The sequence below is a fragment of the Cupressus sempervirens genome, chromosome 4 (genome assembly GCF_028749045.1).
Source record: "Cupressus sempervirens isolate cs-2001-9-10 chromosome 4, ASM2874904v1, whole genome shotgun sequence".
Taxonomy (NCBI): Eukaryota; Viridiplantae; Streptophyta; class Pinopsida; order Cupressales; family Cupressaceae; genus Cupressus; species Cupressus sempervirens.
In genome coordinates, this window is record NC_143121.1 from 488,191,314 (window position 1) to 488,213,172 (window position 21,859).

The following is a 21,859-nucleotide window of genomic DNA, read 5'->3' on the forward strand; positions in this document are numbered from 1 at the left end:
ATTTTTTATTGATGTGTTACAATTACATGTACTAAATAAGGGAGAGCATAAAAAGAACTTGACAATACCAATGGAACCCTTTATTGATGAAATATGATATCTGGTTACAAATAAATCAAGGATAATGCATAACTCAATAGAAATGATATGAGCACTATAGAAGACCATATTATGATGAAACAAACTCAAATCTGGACTCTAACAAGTCTGAAATTTCTGTAGATAACTGGAAAGTTTGAAACATAATGTTGATTTCCTCCTGGTAATGCCAAACTCCCAAAATTTCCTCCAAACCCTAGCAACTGTAGATCTGCAAATAAATAATATTTCTAGCTCTTCCTGTCAAATCCTCCAAAGAGATTTCCAGCAATCTGACAAAGAGCGCAATGGTGAATTTTGAATGAATCCACACAAAAGATGGATTTGGGTTTCCATCCAAACCATTAAGAAACTCCTAGGGTTCTCATCTTCAAATTTCTTGCATTGAAAGGCAGGCTCCCAAACTTGTTAGAGAGAGAATAAAACACGCCAAGTATATCAAATGACTTCGTTAAATCCCTTTTTAGTCCTCATGCAATTTCCCAAAACCCTATTTAAACTTCGCACTTTTCATAATTTCATATTTAACTTTGCATATGAGAAGTACTAATTAAGTGACCCCTTCACATAATTTATTTATCAATACATATAACTACATAATTTGCCACCCCATTTGGCATAACTATTAAGTACTTTATGATATTCATATATTAAATATACACTTGACCCCTTATATTCCCTTTAATCGTAAAGTTGTTTAGGTAATTAATTAGTTAATTAACTATATTCAATTCAATGCCAGATCAGACTTCAATTAATTTAATTTAATCATTTAAACTCCATTAAATGCCAAATACCAAACCAACAACTTTTCCTGCTAACTTTTCAGATATAACCATGGTACCCTCTGACCATCCAGATGACTTACCATAAATAGTATGGACCCAAATGTCCAAGTGACTTACTAAAAATAGCATAAACAGAGTTTGAAAGACCCTTGGAAGGCAAACCACAAATAAACCAATGCACTGAGATGGAAAGTACTAAAATAGATGCCCAAATGGTCAGATGAATATCACTGAATCACTGTCCAAGGCCCCCCTAATCACCACAATAGCCTACCAGGATCACTAATGATAGGCTAACCTCTAAAAATAACTGATGCTTGGTATGGGGACATTACAATCTGCCCCTCCAGAAAATCAGTTGCCCTCAAGCAATTTGCATCTACATAGCAAATTAAATGCCATTTGCCCATGTATGTTGATCTATGTAGCAAGATCTCATATCAACATTGTTTTGATGTGTGTTTTAAACTTTTATGACCGTAGCAACCCTAGAATAAAATATTAAGATATCCTACTCTCCCAATCAAAATCATGTGTATGCTAAGATTGCGAGCAATTATACAATTGACTATAAGGTTCTGTTATGTCAGATATCGACTATTGATAAGCTCACTGGTTGATGTGATATGTGTGTTTTATGACCGTACCAACAATAGAATTGAATCTTAAGATATCTTATTCTCTCTTGATCAAAATCGTGTGTATGCTAAGATTCCAAGAGATCATACAATTGACTCCAAGGTTCTTTTACCTCAGTTATTGACTATGGATAAGCTCAATTGTTCTTCACCTCTACTAGTTGGAACTCCTTCATCGAATATTCGAATCTTGTGATGCTTCCTCTTTGAATAGACACAACTGCAATGAATTGAAATGAAAGGGGAAAGGGTTAGGAGGATCTCAGTCTACTGCTAAGGACAATGATTTCAATGGACAATGCTCTAGTGGAGAAACTCCCAATAACTAAGCTCTACTTCGACAAGTCAACTACAACAACACAAGAACTCATGTAATCTTCTAAAGGTTATGCGAAGAATTGCATATCACAATGAACACCATCATAATGAACAATGCCCATTTAATGATAGTAAATAAGCATCCATAAAAAGGGGCTTAGGCTAGCTCTACATGACAACTTACAATCAGAAAACTGCCATGAGTATGAGCTAAGGAAATTCATCAGACATCATTACATTTCTCCATTGAAATCAAAGCACTATATCTAGCAAATCTACTCTAAGTGAGGGAACAATGAAACCATGCAAGCCCAAAATACATCAAGTAATCACCATTAAACCAACAATGAGAACTTTATTATTGTCGTAACTTTTAGCAGCAATCTTAAAATTTTCTCTTTTATAGATGAGATGTGAGCCCTTTATATAGGTCTTAGATTACAATGGGCTACTAGGATTGAAACAAAATACACTGCCTGGATCTTGCCACCTCAACCCTGATGACAAACCATTATTTGTCATCAAAAGTTAGAATTGGACTGATTACAAACCACACTTTCCTATGATTGCATTCAAAATCAACTAGGGCTATCTCCAGGAAAAAAACATAGGACTTCTATTAAGGAAATGTTTGCATGGCCTCTGGCGCCCATTTCAGCTCCATCAATAAATTCTGTTAATCTCAATCTCTAAATAACAAGCCAGTAGTCTCTTATGGAATTCAGAAAGGTGTGGTAGAGATTGGTTAAATGAGACAATAATAAGTGGAATGACATGTACAGTTATTGGATGGGCAGTGTCTACTTATGAGCATACCATTTCTTTCTTGTCAGAATTGCTTCTTTGAATTCAAAGTCAAAAAAATATGTGCAACGAATTACATAACTCATTTCAGAAACAAGCTAACATGCCAATAATTCCTTTTGGTAAAGAATGTAGAGAAAGCTATGGTTGGAGAAAAAGATTAACCATAGTATATCTTAGTTTTCTTTATTCCTGAGAAAACGAAATGATAGGTTAAACCAAAACCATCACATTTTTCTTGCAGAGACAGGAATCTTGTCCCTATACTGTAATTTTTTGGTGACTAATGTTTGAAGTGTTACTGCATATAAAATCAAATTATCCAGTGTCATTAAAAATGACGTACAGGGAAACAACGATATTTACTTCAAAGTTTCAAAAGAAATATGGGATACAATATTTACAATCAATATGCTCATTCATATTGGTTATTTATTTACATTAATAAAATACCTTTCTTGCAATACATTTAGTGAATTTCAGCCATCAATTCCCATTCTTAAGTACCTCAAGCAAGATCTATTTATCTAGAATGCTTAAACAAGATCCATAAATTTCTTAAACAATATTTTCAGAGACTTCTGTGGACAAAGAATCTCAATTTTAAATAACACTCTGAAAGAACAATACCTTTGCTTTGTAGATGTGAAGCCGTTTCAAAACAGCCTCCCAATATTCCACAACTTTTGCAGTTCCTGAAAGCATTTGAGACTCAATTTGACGCTGCAGGTCATGTAGCTCAGAGTAGCCTTTACCTTCCAACAGACTCCTAACTTCTTCATCAATACTAGCATGTAAGCCTCTCTCCTCTGCAAGAAGTTCAGCAGGCGGTTCCTCTCCACGCACCCTAGCTCGATCAAGTGCATCCCTTTTACGAGCCTCGGCAATCTCCCAATTACAGACAAGCATTAAAGCCTATTCCAAGAAAGCCCACAAGAAAAATCAGTAATAGCAATTTGTTTTCCATTTCTATTGCCCAATATAACGTGGTGGTACATATGAAAACATACAACATCAAAAACTCCAATCAAGACCAAAGTTCATACAGTATCTCACAAATTTCAAATGATAGGCTGGCCACTTTAAAGCACCAAAATGAGAAATGCTGAAGATTGTAAAAGATATAAGAAGCATAATAATAACAAAGATTTTTTGGCCAAGGTATAAGAGTCTTGATACTTGTACCCAAAATGCACTACTAACAAAGAAAAACAAAATGCAGAATGATATTCAGACAATATAAATAGGGCATGCCAAATGTTATCAAATTTCCTCACAAAAAGAAGGCGAGGGGAAACAATCAACCAACATAACCAAACTGATCAACTAGAAAATTTGAGCATTTACAACAGAAAATTATTTGCATGAAGACAGTTGAACAGATCATACCTTGAAAAAAATAAAAACTACTCCTATATAGCATAGCTTTACATTTGCAAAACATTCTAGACATGCTAATGTAATTTGTGTTAGGTATGTGTGACCCTTCCCGAATGGTTCACTAGTGCTTAACATTGTCATTAAAAGAAAATGGCAGCATTGACAAACATGGACAATAAAGCATATACAGATATTTTGTTTTTCAGAATTGATTACATTATAATATATACAATAACTGCAAAAGGCCACAACTTGTTTGTATCCTGTAATACTATCTTCCAAAGATGGCAGACCTTCATCCCATAATGGATGATAAAATCCTAGAGTCAACCCATACCTACACCTCATCAAATCCTCTACATGTGGATCAAACAAAAAGTGATGAACACTCCTCAATTTATAGTCACAATAAATAACTCCAATCTCTGTCAATGGCTCATCATACAGTACAATCTGTGCACTGAAAGTGGATGAATCCAGCTCAACCTGATCAGCTCTCGCGCTATCATCACTAAAAACTACCTCAATGGTCACGTGTGAATGTTGGGCTATATTGGAGTGTGTCAAATCTAGTTTTTTATTTAATTCAGCAATCTAACTTTCTGCTTCATGAAATGCCTCTGAAGGTAGCCTCAAGGGTCTCCTTGGCATTAACGAGCTCATATGTACATACATCTACTTCTGCTTCCTTTTTCCTCAGTGCTTCTAAGTAAATTACTGCAAGGTCAAAGAGATTATCACGATCTGAAAGGTGTGGGTAATCTAATATGATAGTTTTCAGCCCTTCCTATATTATTAACAGCTATGAAAATTCCTCTTTAAATCCGATTTGTTTCCCCTCCATTTGTTCCTTCCAAATGTGTTTTTCAAACATCCCATATATCTCATCAAAGCGTGATAAAGCTGTGATGATCTTGTCTTCAGTTACTTTCATTTGACTCTCCAAATAAGGTGAACTAGTAAGCATATGAGATGAGTCAAATGCACATGAGATGGGAGAAAGTGTTTTATCATGTAAAGTTTCTGCAAATTCTGAAGTGAATCAAACTTAGATTGCACCTTTCTTAGTCTGTTGTAGATGATCTTCAATAAACACTCTTGTTTGAATGAAATAATATAATTCTGGAAATGCTTATAATTCCTGCAATTCGTCTTAGGGCAGTATTGATTTAAAGAGCAGACTTCAATGTGTTGTGTCCTTAAACTTCGATCACACCCACCTCTTATACCATGACCAAAGGGCATGTCCCCTAAAGGGACATGACCCTCTCTAGGTCAGTCCACACTACCTTCATGACCCTAAAGGGACATGACTCAAGGAGGATGACTAATGGTTAACTAACATAATAATTTAGTTATAGTTTAATGCATAATAAAAATCATTTCCAAGGATCGCCGCTCATTCCTTAGCCAAGTGTATTGTATTTAATGCCTTTAGAATGGTATACAAGGAGAGAAGAGTAATGTGCAGTCTGCACACTCAGACCAATATGAATATCAATGTTAGAAGTTTTACACTCCCTCTTAACTTGATAATCATACTGAGAGATAACATATCTAGCATCATCAATTACGATGAATAAGCATTGACTAATACTCTATATCTATCTTAATCTTCTGAGCAAGTGGTATCATGGAACACATGATTGTGATATGACTTATCACTTATACTAGTGATGTCAGTATTGCATGTAATGCAATACACACAGGATAAAGTCTAAAGAATGATTAAATTCTTCATTTATCCAAGTTATGACTCATAGGTAATGGCGATCCTATATCACAACTTGATCCTAAGTTAAGATCTACCAGAACAAAGGATGAAGTCTAAGGAATAAATTCTTCCTTTATCCAAGTTGTGATTCATAGGCATAGAAATGCCTATGTCACAAATGATCTTGAACTCATCTAGATCTAACAGTAGTTCTCTTCTTTTCAACACATTATCTGAGAATTGTCATCTCTCATAATGTCTTTTATACAAGTATTCATTATCTCAGAGATTGTCACCTCCTAAACAATGAATACAGATGGTGGAGCCCATAACAATCAATAGCTTGGCAATAAAATTATTCTATTAATAATTTAAAGAATACCAAGTTTTATAATTCAATCATACCAAGTCTTTTCCTGAAGTGATCTATCTTCACTCGAGAGAGGTATGGTAAGAATATCTATTGTCTGATCTACAATGCAAATGTATTCTAATGTTACAGTATTCTTGTCTACCATATTTCGTGCATAATGGTAAGGAATTTCAATATGCTTGGACCTGTCATGAAAAATTGAATTCACGGAAAGCTTAATGGAACTCTGGTTATCACAATGAATAATCGTAGGATTCATGACTTGACCAAGTAGTCCAACAAGTAACTTCCTAAGTCAAACTGCTTCCCGAGAAGCCATCGCTACTGCAATGTATTCGGCTTTTGTGGAACTTTGTGATACTGGAGACTGTTTTCTACACATCCATGATATCATTGCTGATCCTAAACTAAAACAACATCCAGAAGTACTTTTTCTATCCTTAACACTTCCACCCCAATCTGAGTCTGCGAATCCATGTAAATCCAAGTCAACTTTCTCATATTTGAGCCCAAGATTGCCTTGTAAGTATCTCATAATGTGTTTGACTGCAACTAGGTGAATCTCCTTTGGCTCACACATAAACTGACTTAAAGCGTTAATAGCATAACAAATATCAGGTCTTATATTTACCAAGTACATAAGGGACCCAATCATCTGTCTATAGAGAGTAGAATCTATGGAAGGTGATTTTGTTGCCACTTCTTTAAGTTTATGTAAATTAGTCTCCATTGGAGAAGACATAGACTTGCAGTTCCACATTCCAAATCTATTCAAGATATCTAATGTATACTTCCCTTGATTAAGTATAATGCTATCAGAATTCTACCTTACTTCCAGTCCTAGGAAGTAATAAAGGAGTCCCAAATCTTTCATCTCGAATTCTCTAATTAGATCTTTCTTGCATTGATCTATGAGATGATCATCACCTGTTATTAGTAAATCATCAACATACACTATCAAAATTACCATATTATCTTTATCCCTTTTATAATATAGATTTGGATCAGCTTCGTTCTTGGAGAATCCTAAGTCGGTGAGATACTTGTCAATTCTTTCGTACCCAGCCCTTGGAGCCTGTTTAAAACCATAGAGCTTTCTTGAGCCTACAAACAAAAACTTTAGGATCATGAGTTTCAAATCCTTCAAGTTGCTCCAAATATACCTCTTCTGTAATCTTTCCATTCAGGAATGTTGTTTTTTACATTCATCTGATGTTCTTTCCATACCTTTAATACTGCAATAGCTAGGACTGCTCTTACAGAGGTGTATCTGGCAACTGGAGCAAAGGTTTCTTCATAATCAATCCCTTCTTTCTGAGAGAATCCCATGGCTACAAATCTAGATTTATATTTTTCAATGCTACTGTCAATAGCATGCTTTATTTTAAATATCCACTTCGAAGAGACAACTGATTTTCCTTCAAGTCTAGGAACAATTTCCCATACATCATTCTTCATAATGGATTGGTATTCTTCCATCATAACACCCTTCCAAGCTATATGTTTAATAGCATCTGAAACATTGGTTCGTTCTGATTTAGACAAATCATCCATGTTGTATAACTAGAAAATATTTTGGGTCTTTTGCTTTCTCTGATTGTTTTGGATGGTGCAACGAAGTCTTGTGCTTCCTCTATTGTCTTAATGGCCCAAAGTGGTCTTTTCTTAGAATTTTGAGTTTCTTCAAAATTAAGATTTTGAATTTCATCTTCAATTTCTTCAATGTTCTCCCTCTAAGACTCAGATTCAGTATTTCTTTCAGAACTAGGTAAAGGAGAGGGTTCTTCAGAACTTAGGGCTCTTTTGAATGCTAAATCTTTTTCAAAAATTACATCCCTACTAAGTTCAATATTTTTTTGACTAGGTATGAAAATCCTATATGCTTTAGATGTTTCACTAAACCCTACAAAAATACCTTTCCTCTTGGAGGGTTCTAAAATAGTTCTCTTTTCTTTGGGAACATGTATATAAACTAGGCACCCAAAAATCCTAAGATGACTTATATTGGGTTTAACATTAGTAAAGACTTCTTCAAGAGTTTTATCTCTAAGGTAGGAGTGAGGATCTATTTTGAATATAGATAGCAGTACAAGAGGCTTCTACCCAAAGATAATATTCTAGATTTTGATCAAATATCATAGGTTTTGTAGCTTCTATAATTGTTATATTCTTCCTTTCTACTACCCCATTTTGTTGCAAGTTATAAAGAACGGTATACTCCCTCTTAATTCCTATTTCTTTACAAAACCTTTTAAACAAATCTGAGGTGTATTCCCCCCCATTATCAATCCTAAGAGTTTCCATTTTATATCCTGAAATAGTTTTCAGTTAAGATTTTAAATTCTTTAAATCTCTTCAAGATTTATTCCGATTCTTTACATTTTAAGAAGTAAATCCAAGTTTTCCTAGAGAAGTCATCTATAAAAAGTATATAGTACCAGAATCCTCCAAGAGAAGGAATAGACATAGGTCCACATAAATCTGAGTGGATTAATTCCAAAAAATTGTTAGTTTTTCTAGTGCTATCATGAAATGGACTTTTGGTGTTCTTACCTAGAGCGCATCCTTTGCATATGCTTGAGTGATAAGTAAACCAGTAACCATCTTCTTTGTAGTTGATAAAGTTTTGAAATTTGGAGGTCCTAACCTTCTGTGCCATATTTCATTTATATCCGCAGCTTCATGAATTAAGGCTCGAATAGGTCGACTAGGTTTTGAATTTAATTCATACAAATACCCTTTTCTTTGACCAATCAGTTTTGCTTTCTTAATTGAGGAGTTCTTAGCCCAAGTTATGACTTTATTGTCCATGAATGCAGCATTATGTCCATCATCTTCACATGTTGTAACCAAGATTAGATTCCTTTTTATTCCTGGTACATAGAGTATTCCTTTGAGAAGATGAGAACTACCTGACTTTAGTTTCAAGGTGCAATTTTCAATTCTTTTGACAAAATGTGCTGAATTATCACCGATGGTGACTTTGCCATTAACCTTTTCTGATCTAGAGTCTAGTGCTTCTTTGTATCTCGTAATATGTTGAGATAATCCACTATCAATTACCCATGCTTTACTTGAGACTTCATTTGATAGCGTCGAATACAATACACAATTCTCAGGATCATAGTTATCTTCTTCCCTAGTAATGCTTGTACAGTTCACTTGCTGTTTACAATTCTCAAGGAAATTAGATCTATAGTGTCCAAACTTTTCGCATCTGAAGCCTCTAATTTTGGATAGATCTTTCTTAGGTTTGTCATTCTTTTGATTGCCCATTTTCTTCTTGAAATGCTTCTTCTCGCCTTTATAGCAATTTGTATTAAGAACATCGAAGTTCTTCATTTCCGTTTTCAATTTTCCTCCTAAGTTTTTTGGATTCTTCTTGGAGACAATCTCCCTTAAGTCTATTGAAGTCAAAAAGATTATCTCTGGCACTTACTCCTTGTGCGAATGTTTCCCATGAATTTGGTAATCCATCTATAGCCATCTGTTTACCGTACTGGTAAATTAATCAACGCATACAGACAATGAACACGAACATGAACACGAATAGCAAGCCTCTTCTTATTATTATTCGCATATGCAAGAACATTACATTATGCTTGAATGATAAGATCTCATGATTACAATGCTTCCCGAAGGGGTTATAAATACTTTCCGAAGAACTTTCCTGAAGAAGTCCGTTGGCTACATACAACATGTCACTACATAACAAAAACCTTTCCAAAGGGACCCATCGGCTACATAACAAGAATCTTTCCGAAGGGACCCGTCGGCTGATACATAATTTCCTTTCCGAAGGGACCCGTCGGCTAACACACAATTTCCTTTCCGAAGGGACCCATCGACTGATACACAATTTCCTTTCCGAAGGGACCCGTCGACTGATACACAATTTCCTTTCCGAAGGGACCCGTCAGCTGATACACAATTTCTACCGAAGGGACCCGTCGACTAATACACAATTTCCTTTCCGAAGGGACCTGTCGGCTAATACACAATTTCTACCGACATCATCCCCCCCAAAAAGAAAAGTAGTCTCCTGACGACTATTACAAAATCTCTAAGACAAATCAACAACCAAAATACATTGACTGACTAACTGATCTTCAACACTGTCACCTTAGCCAATCTGACATCTGACCCTAATAGCCACTTTTGTCGCTTTCTGCCTTCCAATTCCGAGTACACTGAACCAAGTGTTGCTGCACTGCCTCCAACTAGATGATCAGCTCCTCCCGAGCTCTCTACGCATCCACCAAGACAACCTCACGGCCAACACCTACTCTCAGTGCCTCTGGTACACAGACACTCCATGCCTGCAGCAGCTCCAAGTTTTCTCAACTGGCCAGACTCCCACGACTGATATCCGCAACGATTGGGGGTCCAAGGGGCAACGCCCCCAGCGGGGTCGAGAGGCAGCGCCCCCGCGGGGTCCTGGGGCAACGCCCCAGGTGCGCTCCCAAGACCAAATTAGCACTCTGAAACCCACACAAAACTACACGAAACACACCATTTCTGTCATTTTCTGTCGATTCTACACTCTTTCTGGCAATCGTTGGTTCTTCCTCTACCTTGTGGCATCATCTGATACTCATTTTGAGCATTCTTGATTTGTCGACCTTTTTTTTTTTAGAAAACCTCCTGTCACCCTTCTGTGCTACTAAATAGCAAGTAGAAGCCGTACGCCAAAACCCCACTCTTCAGAATTTGTAATCTTGCAATCCAAATCCGTACACATGATATGCTTGAAAAATACGTACAATTACCTCGAATTCCAAATTATAATTTCCGTACGTTTTCTTTACTTCCAAATTTCGTACGCCGTATGGCCAAAACCCGCAGTGGCAATGGCTTTACTCAAAAATCCGTACAGCGCATGTAGAAATCCGTACTGATCACCCCCCCCCCCAAAATCCATACGGTCACTATACTAGAAATCCGTACCATAACTTTTGTTGAAAATCTATACTAGGATACCGTACGGTGATTTCAATAAAGTCCGTATGGTGCATGGTTAAAATAGCTTTAAAAATCGTACATTCATGTGTGAAGGAAACCGTACAATTTTATGCCAATCCGTACGCTCTTGCCAAACTGGAAAATCCGTACAACCTTTACTTAAAAACCGTACACTGCATCATCATTTTAAAATCCATACGGTACATATCAGACTTGATGCTTTCCGTACACTGCTCAAAACCTCCAAAAAATCCCTAACAAGATGCAAAGCCTGGCGAAATTCGTACAGCACAAAAATTCGTACACTGGACTGGAAAATCCATACACTTCCTTCAAAACCGTACGGTGAACATTTAAGAATCCGTACGGTGCTTTGTTTCCAAAAATCCGTACAATAGCTTTTTCATCACTTTATTTTATTTTTATATTTTTTACTTTTTTTCTTTTTTAAATCTTTTTTTCATTTTTTTTTCCATTTTTTTTTATTATTATTATTTTTTCAATAGCAAAGTTAGTTTTCCCTTCGACCGTCGGCATCATCGGTCTGCAACGACGAAGGGGTCGCCCGAAGGCCATTCCTTGACGCAGAAGTATTTCGGCCGTGTTATACCTTCAGCTTCAAGCCATTCATCGCCTGAAGCACTTCGTGTCCATCCAAAGTCCATAATTTTATTGCTCCATTGTCCCCTACTTCCCGGATCTCATACGGCCCGACCCACTTAACTTTGAACTTGCCTGGTTTGATCTCATTCCGGTCGTCGTACTTCAACACCCACTGTCTGAGTTGAAACTTGCTACGCCTGTTCTTGTCATCTCCATATTGCCTAGTTTGTTCCCGAAGCTCGCTACCATGGACTCCGTCAGCTGCCCCTTCTGTCTGTCAATAACACACTCACTCTGTACTGCTACAACTTTTATTGAACCCTTCCTCTTTGTCGCCTGTGCAAACCGTATTGTGTGTCTTCCTTGCTGCCGGTACCTTTCTGCTATATTTGTGGTTCGACATAATACTTTCTTCTGGCGCAGTCGTACAGTAGAATCTTTCCTTCTTTTGGGTTCGTACTGTATGATCTGTCCTTCAGCATCAATCATACCCGCGTTTCCTTCTTTGGCTTTTCTGTGTTGCTTCGAACATTCATTTCCTCCTTCGGCTTCTCCATGTTCCTTCAGACATTCATTTCCTCCATCGGCTTCTCTGTGTTCCTTCGGACATTCATTTCCTCCTTCGGCTTCTCTATGTTCCTTCGGACATTCATTTCCTCCATCGGCTTCTCTGTGTTCCTTCGGACATTCCTTTCCTCCTTCTTTCTTACCTTCGTCGATCCTTAGCATATTACAACTTGGAAAGAGCTCGTAATCCTCTATCTGCCAGTGGTAAAGACCATTTACTGAATCCAGATCGTCATCTCCTTCCAATCGTAGGACTCCCTCCTAATCAGGTTCCATACTCGGCCTCCTCTCATCATCTTCTCCTTCAGAATCCGACGATAGAGCTTCTTCTCCAACCATCTGAGAGTGTAGATCGATGACATACTTCCGGCCTTTGCTTTCGAGTGATAAAGTATTTTTCTTCCAATTGTGCTTTGCCTTGGCTTGTATCAGCCACCCCCGGCCCAGAATGGCATCGTATTCTCTCCGCTTCAGTGGGATCACGACAAAGTCCAACAGGAACGGTTGTGTTCCAATCGTCACTGGTTGCGCTGTGAGTACTCCCAATGGCTTGATTCCATGTTGATTGGCTGTTAACAATTGGAAGGTAGGTGGCCATAATGTCGGTTGTCCCAACTTTTCCCAGGTGTCTTCAGGGAACACATTGACACCGGACCCTCCCTCCACAATCGTTTCCATCAATACAGTCCCAAGAATTCCCATTTCAATGACTGTCGGATGGCGTCTGGATGAGAGGGCTAATAGCATCGGATCTTCTGCACTTGCACCACTTTCCTTCCCCTTTTTGTCTGCTATACTTGCTCCACTCTCCTGCTCCCTTCCATGTTCTCCTGGTAGTTTAGCAGTGGGAACGATGTTTGTGAGTGTCGATCGGAGCTGAGGCATAGTGAGCAACAGATCACTTATCCTGACGGGTATCTCGGCTTGCAATATTTTTCGTACAATGTTCTGTTCTGAGCAGTTCCGTACGGAGGTACTCGCCCTGTCCTTCATGTGTGCCATTTCTATCTACGTTGCTCTCTGGATCTCTGCCCGTGCTTCCTCCAGTCTCTTCTTTTCTTCCGCCAGGTCGGGGTACACTTTCGCTTGCTGCTGTGTGATGGCCAAAACCTCTTCTTCGTCCGTCCCGACGGTGATCAAGTTTACTCCCGACTTCGGACACCTAGCATCTTCATGATCACCAGGTCCACACCATCTGCATAACATTGGTGTGTTCGCCGTTGTACACTCTCGACCGAAGTGACCCCACAGATTGCATGCGCGGCATTGAACAATCGGCCGACCATTGGCATCGTACTAGATTCGACTCCTCCCGCCATTATTGTTGTTGTTTTGACCGCGTTAATTGTTTCTATATCCTCCCGATGTGGCACCTTCCGTACTGGTGTTCCCGTTCCCTCCTAACGGCGATGCCTCCTGCATCAGGAACACTTGCTGCGGTGTTCTTGTTTTCAAATTGAAAGGACATTCCTTTATCGAGTGTCCCATAATCTGGCAAATCTCACAAAATTGATCTTTTGCGCAAGATCCCTTCGTATGGCCTTCTTTCTTGCACTTCGTACACCATAGGTCATTGCCCTTAGTCTCCTTGTTCATGTTTTTGAACTCTTTCATCATCCGAAGCATGTCCTTTTGAAGAGAACGGACTTTCTTGCTGCTGCCTTCATCGTCGCTGCTATCTTCTCCTGAAGGCTCGTCGGCATCTGAATCGGATGAGCTAGTCTTCTTCTTTTTTGTCTTCTGGTCACTTTCGAAGTTCATTGCCCGATTGTACGCTTCAGTATATGTTGATGGTGGCACGATCTTCATCTTTTTCTGCAGCTTCGGGTGAAGGTCTTCAATGAACCATCTTTTCTGGAGCCCATCTGTCGGTTTATTCTCCATTTTACTGATTAAGTCCTTCAACCTCATGGCGAAGACCCGTACTGTTTCATTCTTCTTTTGTTTGGTATTGAATATCTCCACTACAATTTCATTATCGTCGCGCAGGAGTTGAAATTCTACGATGAACTCCTTCTTAATGTTATCCCAACTATTTAACTTTTGTGGATCAGTATTAGTAAACCAATCAATCGCAACACCCCGTAGGGTAGCGGGAAATTGTCGGATCCATTCGTTTGTATCTGTTATGCCATTTGCCCTCCAGATCGTTTCACATGTTTTACAATGTCGAATCGGATTGGCGGTTCCTTCACCATCAAATTTAGGCAACTTTTCTTTTGGACCTGCCATTATTACTGTATGTTGAGGGTTTTGTTGTGTACCTGCGTTGTTTTGCACTCCCGAGCTGTTTTGAGCACTAGCGTTGTTCTGAGCTCCCATGTTGTTTTGAACACCCGCGCTGTTCTGCACACCCGCGTTGTTTTGCACACCCGTGCTGTTTCGCACACCCGTGCTGTTTTCTACACCCGCGCTATTTTCAGCTTCCGCGTTGTTTTCAACACCCGCGTTGTTTGCAACACCCGCGCTATTTTCAACACCCACGCTATTTTCGACTTCCGCGCTGTTTTCAACACTCGCACTGTTTTCGACTTCCGCGCTGTTTTGTGAAGAAGAGGGTTCGTCAACCGAAGCTGTTTGTTCCGAAAGTATATCTCGGACAAAGAGGTCACTCCACGCTCGTGCTCCTTCGGCACTTCGAGCCGTGCAAGTCGATCTCCTTCCGTCAAGATTCTCTTCCCGTGGCAAATGCAGGTTAAAAAACTCCTCCCTCGCTTCTTCACCAAAACGAGTCGCTGTCGAGTCTCCTTCAACAACCCTTCCGCGCTCTTGTTTCCGTCGGCTATCTTCTAAAATCTCCTTCGATGCTCTCTCTGTTGAGCCAAAATTAAATTTTCCTGCGCAATGCGTATGTCATCCTTTTCCTTCAGCTTATTCTTATCTTTGTTCAACTGATTCGGCATTTAATTCATATCCGCCTGCCTGCGTACCAAGTCCATCGGGCAACAGTGCCAAATGTTTATCGCATAAGTTAATTAAGAATTGCATACAGACAATGAACACGAACACGAACAGCAGGCCTCTTCTTATTATTATTCGCATATGCCAAAACATTACATTATGCTTGAATGATAAGGTTTCATGATTACAATGCTTCCCGAAGGGGTTATAAATACTTTCCGAAGAACTTTCCCGAAGGAGTCCATCGGCCACATACAACATGTCGCTACATACCAAAAACCTTTCCGAAGGGACCCGTCGGCTACATAACAAGAATCTTTCCGAAGGGACCCGACGGCTAATACACAATTTCCTTTCCGAAGGGACCTGTCGACTGATACACAATTTCCTTTCCGAAAGGACCCGTCGGCTGATACACAATTTCCTTTCCGAAGGGACCCGTCGGCTGATACACAATTTCTACCGAAGGGACCCGTCGGCTGATACACAATTTTCTTTCCGAAGGGACTCGTCGGCTGATACACAATTTCTACCGATGACACCATCAATGTTAGTTCCGTGTCATTAATGATGGTTCCTATACTTGCAAGTCGATCTCTTAGGCTGGCAACCCTTAGGAAGTAAGAATTCATCAATTCTCCCTTCTTTATTTGTATGTGATTTAGTTGGCTTTTTAGTGCAAGAACTCTAGTTGCATTGTTAACCTCATATGCATTTAGTAATGCATTCATCATATCAAATGTTGCTTGATGTTTCGTTAGCATGGGTACTATATCATTTTTCACTCCATGTAATATGATCTAAATGGCTTTCCTATTCCTTTTACTCTAGATAGTTTTATGAGGTTCAACAATAGGTTGTCTGGATGCTGAATCAACAAATTGTTTTACATCATTTTCTTCAAAAATCATCATGATTCTGAATTTCCAAGCATCAAAGTGTTCTTTCCCATCAAACCTATCCTCAGGTCTGATTATGCGTGCCATTAGAGATAGGAGAATGATGTTAGATATATATCAAGTCTGATTATTTAATTTGCAGAGCCTAGGTTCAACTACCAGAGCTTTGATACCATGTAAAGTTTTTGCAAATTCTAAAGTGAATCAAACTTAGATTGTACCTTTCTTAGTTTGTTGTAGATGATCTTCAATAAACAATCTTGTTTGAATGAAATAATATAATTCTGGAAATGCTTATAATTCCTGCAATTCGTCTTAGGGCAGTATTGACTTAAGGAGTAGACTTCAATGTGTTGTGCATCCTTAAACTTCAATTACACCCACCTCTTATACCATGATCAAAGGGGATGTCCCCTAAAGGGACATGACCCTCTTTAGGTCGGCCCACACTACCTTCTAGAAATCGGCGCTCAAGGAGGATGACTAATGGTTAACTAACATAACAATTTAGTTATAGTTTAGTGCATAACAAAAATCATTTCCAAGGATCGCCGCTCATTCCTTAGCCAAGTGTGATGTATTTAATGCCTTTAGAATGGTTTACAAGGAGAGAAGAGTAATGTAAGGTCTGCACACTCAGGCCAGTATGAACATCGATGTTAGAAATTTAACACATCATACATATCCACATCATCAATGTCATCCTTCATACCCAGGTGTGAAAAAGAATTAGAGACAGCACTGTGTTCACAAATGAATTCATCATGAGGAGAATCCATACTATTGGTGGAGACACTCTAGTCTGAATCATAATCAGCATCAGCATTCACAAAAGAGGTTGAGTCCTCATCATTGGTTGATTGAATAGTCTTCACCAATGCATTATCATGATGTTCCTCAATAGTGCTAGAGTCAGCATCCCCGCAAGAGACCTCTACCTCCATACTACCAATCAACAGACTTGCATCATGTGTAACATTTTCTACATGATCATGAGAAGGCTGCAAATCAGTGGTAGTTGGTTGCTCTTCCTTTTCAAGGTCACCTATAAGCTGATTTTGGTCTCCTGAAAACTCGTACAAATTTTGCACCTATCTTTTGCAAGATCTTAGGCCAATTCATAATACTTCTTTTTTGCCATATCAGTCGTGTTTTGTAGCTTGGGATGAAACTACATATGATCAATGAAGGGTAAGTAAGTCTTTTTGAACATGTGGAGGAAGTTTGTCATACTCATCATATATGCTGAGTATTTCAGTTCTTTTATCGAGTTGGAAATTCTGGGCTAACTGATGTTGTATTTTAGCAAGGTCTTTTATGATTTGTCCCATACTATGCATCTTTCCTATATCCAATTCAAACTTTCACCTTTCCTCTCTTGGTAATTTTGTACTACTTTCACTGGTTCAACCTCTCAATGACAGTAAAGGATAACAACCATTGTGTTTTCGCTATCTTCAAACTAATTCAACGTCTCTGCCTATCAGGTGTGTATATCGTGCTGCTGAAAAGGAATGCTTAGCCAATACATTTCCCACCAATGTGTACAACTGACATGTAGCACAAATATCAACTGTTGATTGAACTGCAGATGAATTAACACTCAGCAGATTTTGTTTTCTCATGCACAGACATCCCTTAACATTTCAAACTAAGACTTCATCCCTCTTATGCACTCTACAGCAGTTAGGATAACATCTGATTCCCACCAACTTTGGAACCAATAAGGAGATGCTTGTACTGGAAATCTCAGCCACCTTGCAAAGATTATTACATGTATTTTGTCCAACAGTGGACAGTTTCAAATCCCCCTTTTCCAAATTCTACTGCAATTTTGTTAAGTAGATGACATATTCCGCTTGGGACATTTTAACAAACAGTTTGCATGAAAATTCAATTGTAGGGTTTAGAACTGCTGAAATAACATTGATAAATGCAAATATTTAAAGCAAGCTATCTTGGATTAATTTTCATAGATAGCTTGACCAGTTATATCATATGCTATAGTCAAAATGTAAAACATGAATATACATTGAGTATTCTTGGATCAAGTGCCCAGCTTGTGTTATATGCAGAAGCCAATAGAAAGTTAAATAAAAGTCTGACCTTTTTATTTAGATCACTGAGAGCACAACGTTCAGACATCCAGCTTCATATTACCATTCCAGATTTTACATCTGCAAAGTTCTCCAAAATGTTTGTGGAATCTAATTAATGTCTGCTCCCTTTGCTTGGAATACTCCAGAAACAGATTCAGATTCAAGCTACCTGTGAAGATGCAAGGTAATGTGTGGGAGTCACAGTGAAGATACGCAATGCACTCTATTCCAGCTGATTATAATTACCAATGTCATTGCAAGGTTGAATGGAATGCTGTCCTGAGCTAGCTTCAATAGTGATCTTCATTGTCTCTGTGTGGACTTCACAAGCAACCTCCAATATAACACTCACGGTAATGGTTCTACACACCCAACGCTCATATTAACGGCTTCAGATCTTTTGTCAATGTTCTAGCTTGGTTCTGTCAGACCATAGAGAACGTCTCCAATGAGTTTTGTTCTTGGTATCGTCTCCTCTCATTCTACTTATCAAACCTTTCTTCTTTCCAACAGCTTATCGACCAACTTTGAAACTCCTTGGCCACGACAAACCCTGAATAGATTTCTTAAGTCTCTGTGAACATTAGAAGCTCAGCTTGACCTGTACAGCACATGACTACTGCAAAGCTATAGGCTGTGAAATATAATGTTTGGTATAAAATGTTCGTATGTAATGTCCCCTTTTTTCTGGGACATTATAATTCAGTGTTGCTAGCTCACTTTGCCTAAGTTTTAGGGGCGAGAAGGTTCTTTACGGGGTTCTGTTCAAGATTTGACCTAGACATTTCCAATTTTAGACCCATTAGAGCAGTTTTGGCAGGTTGTCTAGATGTTTACTATTTTTAGTGAGTAAACAGAGCTCAGTATTCTTGATATCTCAGTGCTGGTTTGGAAGCGTCTTACCGAAAGCTTTCCAACGAGCTATTGCACGTGCTTATCCGAGTTCGTTTGGTCAATTATTTTAATGCCTGACAATTATATGGTTTACTGGCTAAGTGACTTTTAAAGTTCATTTAACTTGTCACTTTATTTTTAAAAAATACTATGTTCACTTAAGTGACTAAATGACAAAAAGGAGTTTTATCCCACATTACTTAAAAGAGCATGCATCACATTGGGAAAAGTGGTAAAGGTAAAACAAGCTCCACATGGGAAGATATGAAGATTATAATATTTAAAACAAATATTAATCTGCGAGTTGGAAACAGTTACTGGTTATCTTTTCAAAGACGCAAACCCTTGAAGAAGCTTTGGAGGTTGGATGCAAACCTAGCCTTCTTATAGGTTTTATCTACATTTGCCAATCTAACTTTTTTTTTTTTCTGTTTGTAAGATTGGATCATTTGGATATTTGCATGTTATTGTATAGTTGTTGTATAATACAGTAACGCATTTGATGGTTATCTGAGTTAACTCCCGCTTTATATATGTACTTTCTGAATATTGGAGAAATAAACAAGTTTTTCTGAGTTTTATTGTATGTAAATCTGCTGATTAGAAATCAATTTAAATTCTGGAATTTATATTGAATATTGGTTTACTGTTTGGATTTAAATCTGCACTTCTATATCACGGGTTTTTTGGTAAAATATCTGGAAAGGGATATTATAGTGGTATCAGAGCTGGTTTTCCTGCCAGCCTGTGAAGTTTAATTTAGATACCATTTGATAGTAGACGAATGACGTATTCCTCAGAGTCAAAAGCTACCAGTCATTTGGTGTCTGTTAGAACTTGGTATTGAATCGTTTCCATGATTGGAAAGCATCTCTTGAATATTACCTGGCAACAAATGGCATGGAGAAATCAAATCTGAACTCAAAGCTTCCTTGCCTTTTCCCTACTGGTCATCTTATAAGTATTTGTTAATGCAGGTAGTGAATGAATACATCATTAGAAACCTACAGCAATATGCAGAAACAGGGACATTTAAGAGTGAAGAACACATACAGGCTGAAGATTCTGAAGATGAAAAACTAAAGAACACCTTGTCTGATAATCATCTTCTGCAGAAGGAAAAGGAACATACTTCGCAAAGATTGTTGAATGAAGATCATGATTCAGATTCCGCCTTCAAGCAAAAAGAGGATGCAAAGGGAAAGATGGTCTTTTGGTTCTCAATTTTCTTGAAGCAATTCATGCAGCTAAACAAAGACAAGCTGAATTAGACGCCCGCATCTATGAGGAGTACAAGCGAACCCCGAAGAAAAAATATGAAAATGCGTTGAGGGATGCTAAGGCAAGGGAACTTATGAATGCAGAGGAGGCAGATAGACTAGAAAAGGAATTGAACAAGGAAAAAGCAAAAGTAGCTGCCACTTTAAGGTTATTTCATGAGAAAGCAGAAGAACAACTAAAGTCTGAGCTTCAGCGTAAGGAGGAGCCAATATAATATGCTCAATAGTAGAGACTTCCACACCGTGTCTCATAGAGACATCTGAAGCAAGCATATCATTCTAAAAATGTCTGTGTTTTCGATTCATTGTGGCTTCCATATTGCAGTGTGACCAAACTCTTCATGAAGGAATGATATACCAAGAACAAGTGTTTCTTTTTTTCTTTTTTCTTAACTCCCGAGCATGTATATTATGCAAGACAAATACGGACAACCATCGGGTCTGAAGTGTTTTTTTATAATGATTTACAGTCTGAGGTAAGGCACAATAAATGAATAGGTTATAACAAGTCACGAAATAGCTACAGGTCGAGTGGTATTGGTACATGGAAATTTGCTATTACCTAGGATGGGTCGGAAGCATTCGTGTCTTAATCTCTTCATAACCAGCAGGTTGAAACACGTGAAGTTGGTGTTTTTACATAACCTAGAGTATGGTTAGGTAGTGTCTCCTCCACCGGCTTTGATTTCCCCTCATACGCAGCATACAGGGAACAGTCGTCTGACAGCAGGATACGTGATTCCAAGCTAGCTTACAGCTTATTCTTTGAGGGACTGTCATCAATATTGGCCAGTCAAGTAATACACCCACCCAACTTGGAGGAGCTTATTCCTACCGCAGATACTAGTATATACACATAACGGCAATCTCAAAATCAAAAGTGATAGGAAAAGGAAGAGGAAACACTTTTCTTTGTGTTGAAATGGAGTATATACTCCTACAGCCTTGGAAAGGCCAGTGATGGTTACAGATGGGATTTTAATACACTTAAGAATAATATTTCCCTTGAGCAAAGAGTCATCATTGACATCTTGTACAACATTATACTCGGAGAGTCAAACAAGTAGGAGACAATCTTCAACTAGAATCTCATCATCTGCCACTCAATCAAGAGGAATCTACCAAGTCTGACAATTTTCCTATTGAAAACTTTTTCAATAAGTCTTCCACAGTTGAAGCCAATCAAGACATTTGGACATTTTTTTCTATTTGAAGTGCCTCGTGGTGCAGCTGGAGGAGTCATAGCTATTAAGCTTATAACATATTCTACGATATCTTTGGACATATATGCAAGATTTGGAAACTTTCCAACTCATCATGTTTGGGATTACCATGTAAATGTTACCACTTCTGTAGAAAACTCAGTAACCACTTATTTAAGGATTGGGTTTCCTGACAAGTGTTTGACAAAATTACCTTAAGCACAAAATCAGTGTATTCCGTTATAAACTACAGAGAATTATTACAGAGGTTGAGAAGGCTTCTTCACTCAGCCGGAACAACAGTAGAACGTAGCAGGGCAATAGGTGGTTAAAATACA

General features: G+C 38.3%; 1 protein-coding gene across 2 annotated transcripts in view; it reads right to left on the reverse strand.

Moving 5' to 3' along the window:
* Positions 1-21,859, reverse strand: part of LOC149562077 (cactus-binding carboxy-terminal, cactin) — a 203,787-nt gene that overhangs the window by 17,351 nt on the left and 164,577 nt on the right. For both annotated transcript variants that reach the window (XM_089825617.1, XM_089825616.1), the window contains one exon: positions 3,278-3,562. In XM_089825617.1, coding sequence (XP_089681743.1) covers positions 3,278-3,562 — 285 coding nt within the window. The remainder of the gene's footprint in view (positions 1-3,277; positions 3,563-21,859) is intronic.